The following is a 22709-nucleotide window of genomic DNA, read 5'->3' as shown; positions in this document are numbered from 1 at the left end:
GCCTATCATGGACTCACTGTGTTTCTGCTTCTGCCTTTGCTTCCCCTCATCCCACCTTTAAGATCCTTTGTAGTGCTATGTGAATGGTCTTCACACTCTGGCAAAAGTTATGGGGAAGCAGTGGCAGTGAGCCTCACTCTAGGATCACTGTGCAGAGGTGTTTGTTTCTCTTGACTAGAGAAGGAGACTTCCTGGCTCTTTTACATGGGATGAATGGTTCTTACACAGCTAAATTTTGGGCAGCTAATTCCCGTATGGAAAGTGCACAATAAATACAAGAATTACAAAAACCTCTGTACTGAGGAGATGAAGTTGTAAGTCCTGGACCTACTATCAACTTCCTGTGTAACCTAGAGACATTAATTTGAGAGCAGACCGCAGGCCTGTTTTCCATTCCCTTTACTTTGCTTCTGTGATGAAAAGGAGCCAGGGGAAGAGGAGCCAGGGATTTCTGCATTGCAGGAGGAATCCCTGGCCAGCCCGGTAATGTGTTGTTTGTAGGCTCGTTCAGTACAGTTGCTCCTTCTGTAAACCAGCATGCATACCTATGATGCTTTTCATACTTGGTAAACAATAATTGTTCCAGTTTCAGTAAGCATGGAAATAGTAAATATCCAGGCAAATGTGTGATTTTATCATTCTTTTTTAACAAAGCACGTCAAGGTCTTTTGACTCTTATGCTGAAATCAGTCAATGTATAAATGACAGATTATAAATTAGTATTGTTCTTCTTTAGGTTTACCAGAGGAAAATGAATATTCAAGACTGTCAGCCGGCAATACAGCAGGCTCATCGATTCAAAGACATAGGGAGAGCCACACTAGTCAGGTAAATATTTCATTGATGGTCTACTAGAACCAGTAAAAGAAAAAAAAATTGTGGTAGCTGCATGTTGAAATTTGTGTGTTGGCACTGAAAAATGCAGATTTCTCTTACAGGTTTGTATTGAGATAAGGACAGTAATGAATTTACTCTTAACTTCTTGCTGGGAGGATAATCATCCTGAAAGGTTCTCATAGTAGAGTTCAAATTTTATGAAACTTGCTGGTTGTGAAGATGCTATTTTCAGGCAGGAAATGTGTCTCTTCACCCTAAGAGGACCAAGATGGTATCTCTTTCAAGATATTCATTCATAGCAGAAAGAGTTGCATGACAATGAACCTCATAGAATAAATGTATCATTATATCATCCTTTTGTATACAAAAGCAGTGAAGACTTAGAGGTGTATTATCTCCAGATCAGTATACTGGATGAGGGTATGAGATTATGAAGACGACTGGAGGCAATGTTTCCAATTGTCTCTGTTACATTTTTTAATGATCAACCAAGTACTTATTAGGCATGACGTCATCTACCTGGACTTGTGCAAAGTGTTCGACACTGTCCCACACAACATCCTTGTCTCTAAATTGGAGAGACATCAATTTGATAGATGGACCACTCAGTGGATAAAGAACTGGCTGGATGGCCGCACGCAAAAAGTTATGATAAACGGCTCGATGTCCAGTTGGAAAACAGTAATGAGTGGTGTTCCTCAGGGATTGGTGTTGGGACCTGTCTTGTTCAACATCTTTGTCGGCGACATGGACAGTGCGATTGAGTGCGCCCTCAGCAAGTTTGCCAACGACACCAAGCTGTGTGGTTCGGTTGATATGTTGGAGGGAAGGGATGCCATCCAGAGGGACCTTGGCACGCTTGAGAGGTGGGCTGATACCAACCTTATGAAGTTTAACCAAGCCAAGTGCAAGGTCCTACACCTGGGTCGGGGCAATCCCAGGCACAGCTACAGGCTGGGCAGAGAAGAGATTCAGAGCAGCCCTGTGAAGAAGGACTTGGGGGTGTTAGTTGATGAGAAGCTTAACATGAGCCAGCAGCGTGCGCTTGCAGCCCAGAAAGGCAACCATATCCTGGGCTGCATCAAAAGGAGCGTGACCAGCAGGTCAAAGGAGGTGATCCTGCCCCTCTACTCTGCTCTTGTGAGACCTCACTTGGAGTACTGCGTACAGTTCTGGTGCCCTCAACATCAAAAGGACATGGAGCTGTTGGAGCAAGTCCAGAGGAGGGCCACAAGGATGACAAGAGGGCTAGAGCACCTCCCATATGAAGACAGGCTGAGAGAGTTGGGGCTGTTCAGCGTGGAGAAGAGAAGGCTGAGTGGAGACCTCATAGCAGCCTTCCAGTATCTGAAGGGGGCCTATAAGGATGCTGGAGAGGGACTTTTCATTAGGGACTGTAGTGGTAGGACAAGGGGTAATGGGTTCAAACTTAAACAGGGGAAGTTTAGATTAGATATAAGGAAGAAGTTCTTTACAGTGAGGGTGGTGAGGCACTGGAATGGGTTGCCCAGGGAAGTTGTGAATGCTGCATCCCTGGCGGTGTTCAAGGCCAGGCTGGAGAGAGCCTTGGGTGACATGGTTTAGTGCGAGGTGTCCCTGTCCATGGCAGGGGGGTTAGAACTAGATGATCTCAAGGTCCTTTCCAACCCTGACTATTCTATGATTCTATGATTCTATGAGAGTGGCCGAAGAGCACTGTCTAGTGAATGAAAAATCCAAGTCCCAGACATTGCTCCAGTTTTGCTCTAAACCTCACACAATGAGACAGTTTTGTCCTGGAGAACTTTCATACCTCAGTTGCTAAAAAGCTTGTCTGGGATCAAGGAGGATCATGTTTAAATTGCTACATGGAGAGTTAAATGAACTGGCTACAGGGAAACCATTATCTTCTTATCTTTGCAAATGGAAACTGTATCCTCATGTGAAATTAGTCTGCAAAAATTGAATGCTTTATTTTAGAAACAAGTCTTTAACCATTTACAAACTTGTAATTTTGATTTTTCCAAAACTGCTTGCCAGAAGCTGAACACAATTTCAATTCAGTACTTTGAAATGTCACTATTCAGTAAATAGATGTTTTGCCAAAGTGCTTCACAAATTTTCAAAATAGATTCCATGCCATGTACTCAAAATTACATGCAGAGACAACCTTTAAATGCAGCTCAATAAGAACTGTGACAAGTTTAGAGAAGAAACATGCAGTTCTGTGATTTTTGATACAATTGCCTTAATGAATAAACATCTTCCAAAATGGTGTTGCCAAAAGAAAGAGAAAAAAATCTTCCTCCCACAAAAAGAAAAAAAGAAAAACCTTAAAAGAAGTCTGTGTTCACAGGGCTGAGAATTCTTACTGTAAAAAGCATTCCTCACCATTTCCAAGGATGGCATATATTTGAAAATGATTGGTTTTAATTACAGTTGACATTTCTTAGCATGCTGCTGGTAACTCTCACAGTGTACAACCCTATTGTAAAAGGCTTAGCCAGGCTTCACTGCAGTAACCTTATCACTTCAAAGTAATTTTTGCACAGATGTATGAAATAGGACAGATTGTTTCAAAGATCTGTGAAGGTACTGATTGACTAATTGCTTTTGAGAAAGAAACATAGACCGGGTCCTTGGATTTCTTGGCAGACACTCTGTCATTTCAGCTACAGGAAACTGCTTCATTAGCTTTCAGGGACTTCTAATATTTATGGGTTTGGTTTTTTTTAATATTCCCCTGCTAGTTCCTTACTGAAGTGACAGGAGGTATTTTCATTTTTGTCACAGAATCTCAAGGCTCATATACATCCAACTAAAGTTTAGACGTTGTGGCTTATGGTGCCATCATGTTGTCACATCAGGTCATAATTACCTGCATCACTGCCTGATACTTCTTGCACACTGCAAACCTACACACTTCAGAGAGCAAAGTCTTCAGCTCAGTAACTGTCAACATGGATCATAAGGATCAATCTTTTAACACTTTTGGAAGCAATTACCACGTATAAAATATCATGCAGATATGAACTCAGCAACTTAACTGATCACCTCTACAGTAAAGTCTGCTGAAAACAAACAAACAAAAAGTTCACTGTTAGCAATAAATGCTTGTCGTGGTTTGAGCCCAGCCGGTAACTCAGAACCACACAGCCGCTCGCTCACTCCCCCCCCCCCCTATTGTTTTTAGTGCAATAATTACTTAAAGGTCAATTTTTATCAGAATGAAAAGGGACAAAAAAGTAAAAAATGTTAAAGTACTAAAAAATTTTTTCTCATTTGGAAGTTATGGAATAAAATTCTAGTTTCTCCTGCTAAAAAAAAGGCGAAGAGTATTAAAGTTTGACTTTTGTTTCATCAGAAATGAAAGAAATTACATCAAAAGAAAAAAGTCTTACATGTTAAAAGAACAGCAAGGTATGAGGTTTTTTTAGCTTTTCCTGTATATTGTTCTGTGGCTGTACAGTTGTAGATTTCCAAGTGATTATAATCTATAGGTTGCAAGTAAGTACCACATAAAAACATAAAGAACCTAACATCTGATATAACACTAGCATGATTTTCATCCTTAATGTAGATGAAAACTGAACCATGAATTTGGGGGTCAACCCAGTTATCAAGAAGTTTAATGAGCTTTAGTTTGTCTGGATAGTAGCTCTTTGAGAAACTTTTATTAGCAAAGAGCCACACATTTTTGCACCAACCCAGCACACTAGCCTCCACGTATTTTGTGCTTTCCTTGTAAACCAAAACATTCTAGTCAAGGGAATCTTCAAAATGTGAACTATAAATGTGTGCTAAAAAGGTACTGCAAGAAACAATATCCTAATCTACCCTTACAAAAAAACCCTACTTTGCCCTTAGCAACTCAGCCCACATCTATCAGCTGCAAGGACTGCATCTAACTCAGCTTCTACAAGAAACGTTTTGGTAGCTGCATCTCTTCCTCCCTGAACAGCAGAAAACTAGGAAACTTAGTTTTCCAAACTTGTTTTAAAATTACTAATTTAAAATTATTTAAATGCTTATTCTTTCAAATTGCTTCAGGGATTTGTTTAAACAGTTAGGGACTTCCAAATGTGCCCTCATTTGTAGTCTTGTATTCTTATCCCATAATTTCCTTCTAGAGACAAAGAAACCACCAGAATAGAAGTGATGTTTCTTCTGGTCAATTGTGTCATAATCTTGCTTAGATAGAAAATTTTATTAAGACTGTCATTTCTATTCAGTCACACTCCAGGAAGTGATCCCAAAGCATACGGGAGAGTCTACAAATGTTGAAAATGCTTAGAGGGCTCTAAAGCTCAAAACCGCCTCTGAAATAAAAAAGCTTTATAAAATATTATCTCTGTGCTTTTTTTCTTGTATATTAAGCATTTCTCAGTTCCTCAGTCAGCCCAATGGTCTCTGTTCTCTAGACTGTATTTATTTCTTCCTCTGTTCTCGATAGCTCCCATGTGTATGTTTAAAAGATAGAGCATAAAGACTATTGAAATATATAAGTTGCTGTCAGCAACAGCAGCAAGATGAAATAAAGCTAGCAAAAGCAAGACTTTATCTTTGGCACCTCACACAAAAGCTAAGTGGCCCTGTCATCTTCTTTTTCAGAGACCCAGGACTGTATTTTTTTTTTTATTATTTTTGGTAAAAAATGTTTTAAAGTTGTTATTAACATTCACTACAAAGTGGGATGTGGTGTGAGAAAGATAGAGTGGAATGAAGAAAAGCAGGCCAGCTAAAACACTCCTTGTTTCATATGTGGGCAGCAAGAAACAACATGGTCTATTTGTAACGGGATGAGATGGACAACCTGGAGATAATGAACAGATGGGAAGTGAGGGGCAGATTAAAGACTACAGTAATAATAAGTGTGTGTGTGGGGCGCGAGTGGGGAGTAAAACAGGCCCAGATAAAGGATGATTCAGAGAAGTAAGGCTGGAGGAAGAATAAAATTACTGAGAGAGAAGGCAAATAATAAAATGGAACAGGGGATTTAGAAAGAGGAAACAAGGAAAAGATGGAGAGAAGAAAAAAGTACACAGACGTGAGGAAAGCAAGTAAAAGGAAGTTAAAAAAAAAAAAGAACCAAGGGCAGAGCATAGGATGGTGGAGTAAAAAGACTAAGGAATAAAAATGTAGAAAGTCTGCATGATGTTTCAAATATGATATTCATCTTCATACACATATCAATGTGATGTTTTATATTCCATAAAATACAAATAATTGTAATAATCCACTTACATTTATGGGGTTCTTTCTATGCAAGTCGCTTTGCAACCATAGTCTGAAGATTCAGGCATCTGAGACGAAAGGTAGAAAATTTCCCACTAAAAGGTGCAAAGCCTCTTTGTGCCATTTGGCTTTCTAATGGCTGAATATTGGCTTATTTGTAATCAGATGATGTCACTGCATCCTATGGACAGGACACAAATAAGCAAGCAGCTTGGCATCCTGGTAGGTTAAGTAATATGAGGCATACAATACACCCAGGCATAAGATTTTGGTTATCCACTTTTGAAACATGTTTTATCTGTCACATGCTCAACGAGGTAAGATAAAAAAGGATTGTTATTTTTTCACATATTGTTATATTAAAAAATCTGCAGTCTTATCTCTTCTGTTTTGTTTAAATCCCATAGCGCAGGTTGGCAGATTACAGTAATATAGAAGCCAACATCTGACAATGAAAAGTTGGAAATGTCTTTTCATATTTGTGAAGAATATATTTATCGTTTCATTATAGCTTAAGCCATAGCTCTTATTTCATGAAATCTCATTGCTTTCAGCAGCCTCTTCCCTCAGAAAGAGCTACATATTCATTATAGTTTCAAGGGCCTTCTTTGTTCCTACTTGATTTAATATTTGTTGCCAATCACTTCTTTTGTTGACTGTTCAAAAGTTTAAAAAAATGAATAGTCAAGAATGCATTGTGTTGCTATCCCCCGCCCATTGTCACAGTTCTAAACACTGGGCTCTAACAGTCATTATTAATGTCTGTCATGTTTGCCTATTAGCTGGAAGTAATCTTTGATCATCTTTGAAGCAAAATGTGGCAATCAAAGAAGTCTGGTGTAATAAAAAAAATCACTAATGCCTTTGTAAACACATAGCATCCAATAAAGAACATAGAATGTTACATATTTATCATTGATCTGAATCAGTATATCCCTCTGAATTGTGTTTTGTTTATTGTTTTGACAGTAGTGTCAAAGAATTCTCTTTGTGATATCACATACAGGCAAAAATCAGATATTATAACTCAGTGCAGCTTTATTTTTAGAAAACTTACAGTCAAAAACATGTGCCATAGATTAAATGGTACAAGGTAGCATATAGTATAAATTCACTGGTAGACGCAATATCTTGTGTTTCTGTATCAGGGGCTCTTGGAGGGATGATGCCCCTCTCTTCAGCAAGTATGTCCTAGATTGGCCTGCTGTGACCTCCAAAAGGAAAAGAACAGATTGTCGTCTTTGAACCAGGAGATGCAACAGTTAGCTCCCTATACATTTGAGGCCCCTTTTCTGTCTCCATTGCTTCATCCTTATTGCGTTTTCCCCTGGTAGAAGGGTGTGATTGTTGAGGGTGTGATGCCCTCCTGGGCATCACTGCACTCCCTAAACTCAGGTGTTTGGCTAACGTGTGTTGTTATTCCCCTTGGTGTGCTACAATGGCCAATGGGTCACCTTAAAAGGCTGCTTCAAATTTGAGTTCAATAGGAATGTGGTCCACTGCCACACCAACAGCACCTGAAGAGAGTTAACTTCTCTTACAACTTAGTTTTAAGTGCCCGGTGTGAGAAAGAATAAATAGTTCCCTCTACCCTTCATTCTCTTGCTGTTACACACTGCCACATACATGTAGATCAGCAGAGATTTAGACTGCTAACAGGCTATGAATTAAGTGGTATTTGCCCCCAATATTGTTTGACCGTAAATGTAGTGTTTTTAAACAAGAAAGTATAATGCATGACATTAGCGAATATGAGTTGATGATTGTTTTTTGTAATTGCTTCAAAAGCATTGTGGCAAACTTAATCTCTAACTGATAACATAAAATATCTCCATTAGTACCACAAAGCAGCAGTGATCAATTAAGTAACAACACAATTCAGGTTTTTCTGATATTTTTTGTTAGATTATGTACAAGGTGGTATCGGCATTGTTAGGTCAGCTGTTCTATAATAATGATTTGTTTTCAGAATTCAATCTCAAGAAAAGCACAGTTGCTGTCCTGCGTATAATCTTTTTGTCAAGTGCCGGAGGTGAATTAGGAGGATGTCCTGAAGGTTTGAAAGAGCATTGTGTAGTCAGTTTTATCTGGAAACAGAAATATTATCTTAGACAAAAAAAACCCCAGCGTATTTCAACATTCATTGGTGTTTTAGTCACTCTGAGAAGGTATCATTTTGTAGTTGATATCAGAAATCCAGAGTTGAAAGAAACTCAGCCAAAACAAATAATAATAATAAAGAAATAATTGAAACCCACGAGATCCAAATAAGTAAATAAAATACACCCTGTTTTGAATGTATAGGCTTGTCCAACTGTATTCCCAGCTCACATAATCAGAGTCCCCGACATGTGCTGTCATATTTTATTGAACATTGCCTACCTTGTTGTAATACTTTCTGACAGATTATACATTACAGCTATACTAAGGATTTGTGTACTGATTTCATTTTGCAAAGATATAATATTGGTTTTGATTGCTGAAATACCACCAAGCTGTATGGAAGATGATTAACCTAACTAATTGAGAATATTGTGGACCCAGGCATGTTACTACTTCACTGAAGGAAAAGTACAAAAGTACGGAAGACCAAACCCTGCTTTTGCGACTAAAATGTATTCCTTAAAAAAAAATTAAAAAAAAAAAAAAAAAAATCATCCCAAACCAAACAACTCCTTCACCTCTACAAAAAACAACCCAGAAACAAACCACTCAGTGGCAGGCTGTGATGGCAACGACCTGAACCTGTGGCTGCCCCATGACTGGCAATGTTCTAGGCCAGGCTGGACAGGGCTTTGAGCAACCTGGCCTAGTGGAAAATGTCCCCTGCCCATGGCAGGGGGATTAGAACTAGATGATCTTTAAGGTCCCTTCCAACCCAAGCCATTCTATGCTTCTGTAAATACCCAGAGAGTCTGAGGGGAAATCAGACAACTTACACCATAAATAGAATTGCAGTCAGATGAAGAATATAAAATATTTTTCTGGAAAATACTTTCAAAAGCCAAACCAAGGCAAAGAGTAGAACTATTTTTTTTTAGGAGGAAGCTTGGGAGTTTTCCAAATGCCATGTGGTAGCAGAGGGCTGGACTTGACAATCAAAGATACCTTTGCCAGTGTGGTCTGACACCAGAATATCCTGCTTCCAGCATTGCCTCATGACTAATGTTTAGAAGAAAATTAAATCTGTCCCTCAAAATGAAAAATGCTTGTCAGAAGGGAAAGCATTTCTTCCTGACTTTTGTGGTGATCTGATGTTCAGAAATGCAGTCCCTTTTTAGTTTTGTTTTAAATACAAAGTTACTTTTAAGATTATTCCCAGTTATTAAATATCAGCAAAGTTATAGCTATAGTTATAGTGTCACCTGTAGAATACCTGCTCTAAAGGTCCTTTATTCTTTTGATGTAATAAGAAATTTTAACTGAAAGAGAAAAAACATGTTCTTGTTTAGAACAATGCTAATGAAATATATATATATCAGTTATGTATCTCATGTTTAACACTATTTAAGATGGCATACCTCCTTCAGAGCAATTCCAGATTTGCACCAGACACAGCACCTGTCTTCTTTGCCAATTTCCCCTTTCCAGTAAAGCGATTTGCCATCCATTTAGAGAATTTTATTTTTGGAGACTTTAAGGTTGCTCCAACACAAAGAAAAGTCATCAGCAGTTTAAAAGAATGATTAACTAAAATTCCTTTATTGTTGCATATCACATATCAAGTTATTATGAGCAGTGGGTCTGCACTTGCAGAAAAATGCATATCCCAGCATTCAGAAGACAATAACATGAATCAGCTTGGATCCCAGTGGTATGTTTGTATTTGAAGATTTTTAATTGGAATTTTGAAGCACGTAAACTCATTTATCATAGCTGCTTTCTACTCCCTGCTGGGGTTTTACATGGCCGATGCAGGTTTCCCAGTCAAACACAAATTTACATATTGATTTGATTTATGTTGAATGCTTGCCTAGGTTGCTTGACACACCCTTGGTTTACTGTGTGCTTTTCCCTTGCATCTTTAAAAGAATATTGTATTGGTAAATAACATGTAGCCTGACATTTATTTTTTTCTTGATTCAGAAGTTGGTGGAAAAGCAAACCTTTCCTGATTTATACTTTTTTGTAACATAGAAAAAACCCCAAACATACCTGTTTAAACCTAAGGGGTCAGGATTTTTTGAGAGGTTGCAGTATGCCTGTCCCATAGTTTGGAAAAAAGATGTGATGTGTGTTTGGAAGCAGTCAGTATAGGGGCTTATCACATGCAAAAAGAAAATAGAGAAAGATGAAGCCATTAAAATGATTTAGAAGCATTTTTTTGGGAAAGATGCATATCTGTCACAGGTTGAATCAAAACATGTTGGTCTTGCTAATAATCATATAGAGTAAGAATTATTTCCAGGGTTACTGAATGAAATTGTGTCTTTAATTTTGAAACAAGAGGTGAGAACATCCTGATCACTTCTGTCTTTAAAACTGATGATACGCAGGTGACCTGGAGTTCGTGAACTGGTTATAGGAGTTCTAATAAAGATAACTGTGAGTCACCTGTTGGCTGAAATTTGTTCTGCTTATATTTTTAGGCAGTGTGCAAACTGAAAAAGATTAAAACCATGGGTTTTGGCAAGGCAGTTCCATTTTAAAAATCATTTATAATCAACATTTTACATTTATCGCATAATTCACTTTAGATCCTGATCATATTTTAGAAAGGTAAAATCACTTCTATTCTAGACTCAATCTCCTCATGGATTCCATGATGGGACCTCAACTTTGCTAACAATTTAAAAAACTAATGGAAGAGAAACATAATAATGCTGTAATAATTAATTGTGAGCATCTACTGACAGTTACTTTAAAGTGCCAACACTGACAAATCTATTAGAGAAAATAATTGGCAGTATTTCTCTGAAGCGAAAATACAGACTAGCTACCTTATGCAGATGTCTCAGGAGCACAGGTTTACGTTATAAATATACTTAAATTGTCTCATGATTTAAAAATCTGGGTTTTTTTGTGCTTATGTGTCCGTATTCAGAAATTTTACTAAAACTTACAGAAACAAATAAAACCAGAACTGTAATAAAACATGCAGAGCTACGTTTTGTGCAAAGAAAATTATTTGTATTTTTTAGCATCCAAGAATGTAATTAAGTATTTATTTTCATTTTCTGGTGAATTGTAGTAGAAAAATCAGTGTGATCACACATGACCAAAAAAACTACTAATGTACAATGCACGTATTTTTAAAAAAGTAAACCATACATTTTGTGAGGGAGAGAGCAAAATGAGGTGAAATCCTCAAAAGAATCTACTAATGCAAAGTAATAAATCTGTTTGGCGGACAGTTTAAAGAGTTTTTTAGCCATAGCTTAATGATTAAGCCTGTGTTGCATTTGACACACAAATAGACAACACAAGCTCCTTGTTACTTCTTAATGTTACAAAATATTCTCTGTGAAGTTATAGCACTCGCTTTTTTAATGCAGAATGAATTTCCTGAGATTCTAGAGCCAAGTCTCTGAATAACTCAAGTTAAATTTAATTTTAAATGGGCCTGATAATCTTTTTACCTATCATACCTTTTGTCACAAATGATTTAAAAATGTGAAACCTTAAACTTTCCATAATTAAAAACTTGCTGGTTTTTAATTAGCCTAAGTAATAAGACTGTAATTAAAATAATTTATTGACTTATAGCAACTCATCTTGATTCTAGAACAAAGTTAAAATCCAGGATGTCTGCTTTAGTCCATAAAGTGAAATTTAGGCAGAATTTAGAAGCCTAAATCCAGAAGGTAATTCAGGGGCTCGTTCTCAAATGACTATGCAATACTTAAATGTGTATAACTCAGCAGGCAAAATCGTGCTCTAAGATTTTCATGGCCGCCAGCATACAACCAAAATGCTTTATCTGCACTATCTCTTGTGCGCTAAACCTACAAGGGACTCACCCCTGAAGGATTTGCTTTAGCACACTAATCACACATGGGCAGCACAAAGCACAGGAGCCAAAGTCCTTCTTCCTTACATTTAGATGCCACCACTTGCAGTCGCAGTGCCCTCTCAGAATGTGGGAACTTGGTCTCTTCTTTAACCTGAGAGAAGTCAAATCCACATGTTCTGATTTCCCAGTATGCTCTTATCTCTAGATAATGGTGGAAGTCCTTCCATGCGTGTCCTGATGGAACCGAGCCATTGGTACTCTGTCACCAACCAAAATCCATAGTGCCAGGAGGAGAGCACTTGCTTCTGCAGTCTGATAGTCTGGGCTGTGAGGTGGGAGGAATGAATTCTGGGATCTCTTCCCTGGGCTGCTCATTACATATTATTTTTTTTTATTCATCTTGCCATATTTTGCAGTGGAAAATATGGATCTTGTTAAACTTCTGCAATCCATTGCAGTTTCCAGTGAAAAGCTTTGGTAACTCTCGCTCTTCTCTTGCACATGCTCTTCTCTTGTGCGTCACTGTCTTTGGCACCTCAGCTTTTTTTGTTTGCTCAGTAAGGACTCTGGATACCAAACACGGGGGTGGTGTTTCCACCAGCTGGCAGGGCTGTTAAATGCTGGGTATTCAAATGCTACATGCTTGTGTAGGTCTAGCCCAAATGCTATGTTGTCCATGTATGACCATTGACATTGAGTAGTAAAATCCTGGTCTACAGTTGCTACCATCTCTACCCCTTAATGGTTGAATTTGTTTGTTCGTTGTAGTGCTCCTTGTAGAACTTCAAGATCAAGGTCTTAAAGTAATCACTTCCTACACACCTCATTCACCCTTCACAAAATACCTTTTTGGGATACAGAATAATAATGAAGAAACATAGCTTGCTGTTTTACATTGTGCTTCATGTAAAATTATTCAGCAAATCTTTTCTATGATGAATATGTATAATAAATCTTTAGCTTGTCACAGGTCTAATCATGAATGGAAAAGAGAAGAGATATCATGTTATTCAAATAGATCTAATGAAAGGAATTGATTCATTTAAAGCTCTCCCATTTCTTGTGCATTTTCCCCAATTTCATTTCCACTGCATTTCCATCACGTTTTTCATCCAGTTTGAAATATAAACTTTTTCCACCTTACCAGATCAATCTCATAATGATTAAAGATTTAAGATATTTTTCCATCCTTCTTTAAAAAAGACCACAATGAAAGATGTACGCTTATTAGTGGACTGAACCAACATTTGTCCACTATACAGTGGAAAAAGCTCTATAGTGAAACTGCTGACCCAACATTAATTTACAGCTTGCATAGGCAGGGTCAGTATAATAAAAGTTCTTCAGTGCCTATAAGCTATAAATAGGATGCATTTGTCGATTGCCTTGCCTAGGCAAAATGTACTTGCTTTCCACCCTGCACCTGTGTGGCTTTATGTTTCTTAGAATAGCAGTGGCAATGTTTCTGTTCAAACACTTTGTCTGTCTTTCAAAACTCAAAAGCCCTCCATACTTCATTAGTCACGCTATCAAACTTTTGTCACCTGAGCACATCCAATAACACAGTTTAAAAATACTTGTTTTCTTACGAGTATACTGATCTACCAGCATTCAGGCACATCTTTGATTATGTCTGAAACTCTTTTGTATGAAACTCTTGCAATTACAGTCTAAGACAGCTTGCTTTTTGTATGTTCCAGCACCTCTCTGAGAAGCGTGCCTAATACAGGTTCATGAAATGCCTAAAATTAGATGCAAATAAGGTGTCTAAGTCAGGAAGACTGGATTCCAGTTTACCAGTTTTCTAAACTGGGTTATGCCCATAAATGAAATCCACAAAAATCTATAGAAGTTGGCCACAGTAAACCCCAGTTCCTCCCAAACTATACACCTGTTCTGTAGGATAAAACTACCTTACCTGTCTTTCTTGATAGTTTCCAGTTACAAACTTTTCATTTGTCTTCTAATCTTTCCTACCCACACTAGGAAAAAAAAAAGAAGAAGAAAAAATTCCTCTAACAATATCTGTGGAACATTTCATTCTCCTTTGAGTTGCTGAGATGCCCTGTTGTGTTTTGTGTAAACACAAAAGCAAAGAGATTTTTGATTTCATGGTGGTATGCAATTGGGATATACTTTAATGAAGTCATTTAAACACTTTTCATTTTTCTTCTTTTTTTCTTATAAATGCAGAATTTACAACTATACTTGAAATTATGATACCTTTTATTAAGACATTATATAGGTTAATGAACTTCTGTCTGGAACCAGAAATTAAGCAGATTCCCTGTCGATCTTCAAGCATGAAGATTCCTTCTCTGACAGCACATGTGAAAGGTCTGACTTGCACAGGACACATTTGAAGCAGCAGTGTAAAGCCTGCATAAGCCTCTGTACTGAGGTGCCTTCTAATCCATGAAGGAACAGCAGGAACAACAGGCAATAGCAAAGTCTTCTACACTGGAAACCTCATTGCCCATCAGTGACGAAAATGCCCTTCATGTCACTCTACCCTCCTTGCAACTGGAACCAACCACATGCATAGTGTCTCATGAGCATTTAAGGGCTCTGCACAATAATTGCTTTATCATGGTAACTAACATGCAGCTGTTTCTCATTATGACAAGGAGTACAAATACAACCTTGACAAGAATGGCCATATTTCTCATGTGAGCCCACTGTGTGAGGTGAAGTATGGGCATTAGAGTCGAGTTGTAGGTGCCTCTTATAGGTGTCCCTGTGAGGTCCTTAAGAAGAAAGGCAGCAGGGTAAGGGCCTGGGCCATTAGCTTTGTGGTGGTAGCCCCTTCTGCTACAGAATACCCTCAAGCAAATAGCTCTCAGTACCTGCTTTGTGTGCTGCTGTACTGCATAGGTGCTAACTAGGTCTTAAAGGACAGTGAGATAGACTTCTGTGTGGACTTGTGCTGTCACAAGGGCTTCAAACTGACTTGAACAAAAATAGTAATCATTGGAACAGAAAAAATAAATAGAACAATTTTGTCTAGGTGGATTATGCATCTAGTACGGAACCATTTGGCTGCTTCAAGGTGAATTTATAGTTTCAGGCCAACTGAAACTGTATTTTGAGTTGTTACTGTATTCTCTGAAGGAAGTCAAGGGCCAGCCCCCGGTTCTAAAGATAACACCTATCTGTGACGAGTAGCATTACTAATTCTAAGCAGCAAAACAGGTTATAGTTTCTTGGTTGTGGCTATTTGGGTATTTACATTTAGGGGCAAAATCGTCTTACTCTGGCAGCTGCTGTTTGCTCTGTGTAAAGAAGTATTTTGTGAGTATAACAGTATTATATGATGACATTTTAAGATCAAGTTGTTAGAAACACGGACTACTGAAGACAGTCTGTTTTGTGTGTTTCAGAGGATTGTGGTCTTGTACTCTTTGCTGACATGGGATTTTTTTCCATTTGTTTCATTTTTGGTACCTGTTTCATACTTCAGTTCTGTGCCTTTCAGACATGAGATTGAAATAAGGCAATTCTAAATCGTTAATTTTCTTCATTTTTGGTGTAAAGAATTGTAAATGGGGAGTGGAGGCAGTGACTTCAGCACAGTTTTAAACCCTTTTGGAGACAAGATTGCTTCAAATTATTAACAGGGTTGTTTGATATATTTTCTTTCAGCTCTAGTGCCAATGAGAGTAGCTTTCCCTCAGCAAAAGTGTAGAACTTGAGTGCTTACCCACATGCATCTATTTATTTCTTCAGTTGTAAATATTAGAATGCAAGCACTCGCAGCCACTCACCATCTAACATGGCTAAGCCACAGCATACTGCAGCAGTCTCAGGGTTTCACACATCATTCTAGAATGTGTGGATAAGCTTATAATGCTCTATGGTGCCCTTTGCAAATAATGGATGGAGAACAGAAGGTGGTTCCCTGTGCCGTATGAAAGGCACGGACCCAGAGCATCTTTGTGCAGAGAATCACTTTATTACCTATTGCTCTAGCTTTTATACCATTCTAGCAAAAGATATTTTTAGCCTATTGCTCTACCTTTTATACCAAGCTGGTTTTAGCACATCATGTTTAGTTCCTGGTTTACAGTTTTGTTTTTTCCAACATTCTTCGTTGTTTCACGAAGAGTCCCAAAATAAGCAGTTCCTTATCTTTCTGTTCTCTTGCTCCTGTCCAGCTGGGTTGCTCTGCTTAATCACACAGTGTACTTTGCTTATTCTTTAACTCTTTCTTCTCCAGCCAAGCAGTTACTTCTCTTTGGCAATAATCAAATAGTTTCCATCCTCTCCCACAGTTCCCTCCTCACAGAGGTCTTGGCAGTACAAAACACCTCTCAGGAGTTCAAGGGAAGGTTATTTTGCTGACAGTCATTATTGTTTATACATCATTACACATGTCACTTGGAGATAAGAAAAATGAGACCTGAATGTGTCCTGTCCACAGGTTTACATCCATTACAAGAGGCAGAGGATCCTGTGTGAACTATCATTCAGCATGGATGTTGCCATTTTACGCTGCCAGGAGAATTAACTTTATCCACCTTTTTCATTATTATTATTTCCTTCTCACTGACAGGTTATTCACCAGCTTAGACTTTCAGAGAATGAGAGTGTGGCTCTGCAAGAGCTTCTAGATTGGAGGAGAAAGCTGTGTGAAGAGAGAGAAGACTGGCAGCAAATCTTACACAACACTGAGCAAAGAATCACAGCCCCACCTCCGCCCCCTTGTAAAAAGCCAACGCTGCTGAAGAAGGTAGAAGATACCTCCTGCAACAGACTCTCTTCAGGCATATGGGATTCCACCATGTGATTCAGAAGTGTGTGTTTGCAGACTGTTAGGAATGAAACCATCTAAAGACTTCAATCTGCACTATCAGCAAGTTCTCTTCCCTTCACAAAGTGTGCAGGGATTTTTTATGAGTGCTCATTCAAGAGCACAGGATGGAGGAGCTGTTTAGATCTGTTGTGTGTGTGTGTGTACATGTGTATGTTTGTTCTTTTCATATATATACACATATACATATATGTGTTCATCTGTGACTTTATATATGTATGCATGTGTATATATATATGGAGACAAACTGCACTATAAGTACTTAGTTTAAAAGTACAAGACGGTCACTTAGAATTTTCCTATGGACAGTGAAGAAACTGTGTTAAGCAAATGATGATGGGGAGAAGTGTCTGACAGGCATTTTAGAGAGCTTGGGAAAGTCTATGTGCACACTGTACAGCTGTTTTATATAGTACAAAAATATGATGTTTCTTGTTCCCTAATGAATGGTTTTATTATATTACATGTATACATATATATATTTCTTTGTAGATGTCTGTGTTCTATTGGCGTTGCAAACCTGAAGGTTATTTACATGTTTATTACTGGTGTTTTATAACTTCATGCAATTGGTGCTGTCGTTCTTTCTTCAAAATACAGGTCATACATTCAGTACTTGCATTTTTCTTTCATAGTTTATCTTTAACAACATACCAAACAGTTTCAACACTGTATTGTTTTCTCAGAACTGGCAATATCCTTTCTAAAATCTAATCCTGAAATTCTTGCAAAGCTTCTATATACAGGTGTGATTTGGTGCTGTTCACAGCCACGAATTAGAGGGAATGACTTTCTTTCTGTGGACCTGTGTTTCTGAATGTGTGCAGCTACATCTCAAATCTTATTTCATTCTGGGTTATGCAAAATAATGAGGCACTCATTTAGATTACAAATATGGTTTGAAATTCATACCTGATTATGCATAGGGTCAGGTGTCAGTGGAAAGATAGATAATGGTAATGAGGTATGAAAATAGGGCTGTGATTTACTGTTGCAAGCCAGAAGGTTTTATGGAGATGGATATATCAAAGGATTATGTCCTTATGGTGGTACAGTGATGCATTTATACCTCAAATTTCGTGTAATGAAATGCTTTCAGAAACTGGAGCATTCTAGTTGGCGAACATGAGTTCTGAGTAGTAACGTTAATTTATGAAAAACATGCTGCTGGAAATTTGTTAGCTACTGCTCAGCAGTCTTTGAAATACTGCTTTGCTACTAGAAGGTGTAATTTATATATATACACAGGTATTTTGTCAGGGACTGCTTATTTTAAGTTCTTAGAGTATGTAGAGCCAATGTGAAACACTTTTCTTGGCTGTTTGCTCCATTCCTACTGGGATCCAGGAAAAAGTGCTTGTAATTTTGCAAGTGGATGTAAAACTAATATTTTCAAATGTAAGCTAGATTTAAAAAAGTAAGCTCACCCTTGTTTGGAAGTTGTTAGGAAAGTTAAAAAAAGACCTGCTTGGAGATGTAGGTTTTTCCATCATGTTTGACAGAAGCTTCAAACAGGCTGAATGGCAAAAAACAATCACATGCTTGTTTGTTTTTACAGAGAAGCATCAAAACTCAAATTGTTCTCATGAGCATCATCAAGCTGTAGGCAGAATTAAGCACCTTCACTTGCTGGAGATTAAAATAGACATTTTGAGTGGACAAGGAAGGGGAGACACCATGTTAGCTCAGAATTTTACCTTGTTATCACTGTTAGCTTCATAGAAGTTCTCTCTGTTAAGATTACCCATTTCTATTTCATGGAGAAGCAGGGACTCTGGAATCTGAATTGTACCTTTAGCTGATGTAAATGGTCATAGATCATTATCCAGGAGGGGCAGCTAACCACTGTGAGGTTATGCAGAAAACAACTCTCACCTGCTAAACAATTATGTCAAAATAAGTCTTTGCCTGGAGGAATTGAGGTTTCTGTCTTTTCAGATAACCAGGGACAGAGAGAGATCCCTGTGTAAAAGACCCCTGGATGCATGAGAGCTAATTAACGTGACCTTGCAACTACATTGCTTCCAGGGTGCAAGTTGTTATCCTTACATGGCACAGCATCACTATACATAGCCATAACAACATCTAGCCAGCTAGCTTTGGAATCCTGAACACCTCATTGCACTGAGACATGCAGACATGCCCTCAGGCTTATCACTCCTCAAATGGGCCTGGCAAATGGCCCTCTCATAAGCTCCATCATATTGCTGACTCTAATGCCCACTATCTGACTTGGCAACTGGTAGCAATCAATCCACAGCAGCCTGGCAGTTTAGGGCAAGCTGTAAAAACTGACTGAGAAGCCAGTTTAAATCATGCCAAGATCCCTGCTGCAGCAGTGAACTTGCTACCAGTCACCAAGCTGACTATTTGTAAGGTGAGCTTGTGTATCTCCAGATGACACTGTTGTCATTGCTGCATTTGTAATGTGGGAGTACCCAGCAGGGAAAGAATACATTTGTCACATGGAGTTTAAAAAGGAGTTTTAAATGGGAAATAGTATAAATGCACATTATACTATTTGCAGTCTTTATTAAAAGTTGTGATAGAGCTGTGATCAGCCGCGGTTGCAGGAGCTCAAATGGGGTCTAAGGAACCTTTTTACTACTCTTTCACAGTCTGTATTGTGCCCTATGACAGCAATATGAACCAAGTGTAGAAAAAAGGTATGTAGATATTTAGCAGTTTCATCAATACAGTTACCCAGGAGAAACCAGTACAAACCTGATTCAGGCAATCTGAATCTCCAGACAATAAGCAAAGCAGATTATCCCCACCGCTGTGCAGAAGACCTTTGTTCTATTTTTCACAAACTCGGGTAAGAAAGACATATATTTTCTGGGGGTCTTCCTTAAAGCATGTTACCAGAATGCAATACAACAAACTAAATAGCAGAAGATGTGAGACCCTTTTTTTTTCAATATAGTTATTAATTCCAGGTTATGTAATGGCTAGTTTTTTGCTTGGGAGGATTTTTCAGGATATTCCATTAAAATATAATACTATAGGAATAAAGTATCTGTGTTAAAACATGTTTTAAATATTTCTCTAATGGCAGTAAGACACTCCAGAGTGTGACTTATGATGTCATAATTCACACCTAGTGTGTTCATTGGTCCCTTGGCCTTTGGCCTTGTGCCTAACAATGCAGTTGGTAGGGAATTATTATACCATAATTCACACCCTACTGTGTCTTATTGCTTAAATAACCATACCCCCAGAGGTGTCTTAAAACTGCCATTAAAGTTTATATTGTATATCAAAATGTGTTTACAGGGCTGGGAAAATATACTATTGTCATTTTGCAATGTTGAGAAGTAGTTTTAGCAGAACTGTACAGTGCTTGTAAATTAATCTCCCTAGTGGAGTATGCACCAGCCAATTACAGTATTTCTTGAGTATATGAAGTCCTCTCTTACACATTAAAAAATAGCTTAGACACAAAAAAAAAAAAAAAAAGCCTTATGAATTTAATATTCTAAAGGGAGAAATTAAACTCTATGAGCATGCTAATGCCCTTAATATCCAATGAACAATCTAAAATATATTTATATTTGCAATAAAGCAGTTTCAGGAAGCTGGGGTTATCATCAGATAATCACTCCTCCACATTGTGCCTTATTGCTTCATTTTTAATATGTGAAACAAACAAAACTTCTAACAAATCAGCCTGTCCTTCGGTATAAGGTAAGAAGAATCAGATACATTTTATACTTTAAAAAGTCACTGGTCTTATAGCCAAGGGAATTCTGAAACCATATTAAACCACAATAAAAGAAAAACAACAGCTGTTGGCATGAGAAATTTTTAAAGCTTGTAAACCTTACTTATTACTCCTGAAATAGCACTTGGTGGTTTTTAGTTGCTGTAGTTATGTTCCTTTTGCAGATTATAAGCAAAACTTAACTTTTAAAAACTGATTTAGATGTTCAGAGAAATACATGCACCAATATTTTACAAAAGATCTGTGTACAGCATGAAGTGAAAAGCCTTTTAAAAATCTGTATTGTTTACAAAACAATGGTATGATTGTTGAATAAGTGAGTTACATTTACCTATTTGCCAGTAATCCTTTTTTATTCCTTCTAAAAGGTTGACTTATTTTCATTAATAACTTTATTATACTGCAGATCCTTTGTGTGTGGGACAAAGAAGTTCATTAACTTGCTAAGAAAGCGTAATGGATTGTAGCATAGTTCTAAAGTGATAGTAATAGCCATATTCATTGTAGTTTTTAATTCTGCTCTATAGTATTGACATCCCTAGTAATCCTGTGATTCTTATCTCTATAAAGCCTGCTAATATCTGAAATGCTCTGAGGAACCTAAAATAAGTTTTGCCATTCGCTTGTTAAACAATAAATGTTCTTAAACTCTGTGCAAGTCAGTTTTCCAGAATGATATTAAACATTTCATGGCTTTGTGTTCTAAATATATAGTTTTTAACGAGACTGAACGTAACTATTTGTCAGTAGCTGAACAAAAGAGAAGGGTGTATAAGGAATGCTTCTCTTACAGTTTTGCTGTTCTCTGTAAACTCAGGATTTTCATGTTGAGAAGAAAGAAATAAATCCCAGTGCTGGCTTGTACTGTGGCTGTGAAAATTAGATCATTAGCAAAGACTGTCTGTCCTCCCACCTGTGGTTTGCCCTTTCCCTGGCCACATGAATGCACATTGGGTCTGGCTGAATCATTGATTTTGCTATAAAGTGTCTTAGCCAAAACTTTGTCAAGTCATGATTTGACTTTTTGAGGATTTTTTATTTATTACACTAAACAAGAAAACCCATCTTGAATTAGCTAGAAGTGTTTACTTCAATCTTAAGTGTCTTGTTTTGGTTCTCATATATGTGAATAAAATCCCTTCTTAGCCCTTTCTTATTTCCTTTCTTCCTCAACTTAGGCTAATTTTCAAACAGACTTTTATGATTAAAAAAGTGGTTAAATGAAATTACAGCATAACGTTTAGGTTTAATTTTTAAAATGAAATGTTTCCTTTTCAAAATACTGAAATGGAATATTTCAGTATTTTCAACATGTTTTTCACATTTTCTTTTCCAGCTGAAATTGTTTGTTGGATGCAGTCTGAATTTACATATAATTTCAACTCTTCACAGACATACTTTTTTCATAAATCCACTCTTCTCTGAAAAGACCATGCTAACGCATATTTAGTTTAAGATACAGGAGAACTTCTGAAGTCCTTAGAAGCATTAACAGGAAAGATTTTACAATATACACAGTATATTGCCATCATAGCAAAGTGCATGTGACAACCATTAGCTAATACTTTTGCCCTCAATGTTTTTATTTGGGCTATAGCCCCTTTTCAGTATACATGGATATGTAGTCACCTGTCTCCTGATATTCATTAGACTGCTGAAAGAAAAGTAATGAATGTGTCATACACTCCTAAAGAAAAGGGAGCAATGTGGTCCAGACTTTTTCTAATTATTCCTAAACATAAATGACTTAAATATTTCTGAAAATGGAATTGGAATGCAGATTTCTGAACTGTCCAGATGTGAAAACACTAAGCTAGAAAGCTGTGGCAATGAAATAGTCACAGCTATTAAATGAACAGCTATGGAGGTATAGCTCCTCTATCTCACAACATAGTATAACTTAGTGGTCAGGAAAATATCCCAAAATCTAGGGGAGCTGATTTTGCATCCTTTCAGGAAAACAACTCCCTGTGGATCATTTGAATTAAAACCACCTCTAGCTGTTTTTAGTGCAGACCCTCCATAATAGAGTGATTTGAGCCTCACAAATCAGATAAGCAAGGGGATGTCTAGTGTTTCAGTGTGACAAGACTAGGATAGGAGAACATTTGTCTGTGAATGGGTAAGTTTGGGTAAGTGTGTGCTGTGGTAATCTCTAGACACTATGACTT

At 37.6% G+C, this 22709-nt stretch overlaps 1 protein-coding gene across 5 annotated transcripts in view; it reads left to right on the top strand.

The window, feature by feature from the left end:
• The window catches only part of MYO16 (myosin XVI), a 391786-nt gene extending 370366 nt beyond the window's left edge, over positions 1-21420 (top strand). For all 5 annotated transcript variants that reach the window (XM_030476550.1, XM_030476548.1, XM_030476549.1 and 2 more), the window contains exons 34-35: positions 737-828; positions 16557-21420. In XM_030476550.1, coding sequence (XP_030332410.1) covers positions 737-828; positions 16557-16790 — 326 coding nt within the window. In that variant the 3' untranslated portion in view covers positions 16791-21420. The remainder of the gene's footprint in view (positions 1-736; positions 829-16556) is intronic.
• The last annotated feature ends 1289 nt before the right edge of the window (positions 21421-22709 follow it).

Source organism: Strigops habroptila, chromosome 2 (genome assembly GCF_004027225.2).
Source record: "Strigops habroptila isolate Jane chromosome 2, bStrHab1.2.pri, whole genome shotgun sequence".
In the NCBI taxonomy this organism is placed as follows: Eukaryota; Metazoa; Chordata; class Aves; order Psittaciformes; family Psittacidae; genus Strigops; species Strigops habroptila.
The sequence above is the reverse complement of the archived record's forward strand: the minus strand, read 5'-3'. Positions and strand labels throughout refer to the sequence as shown.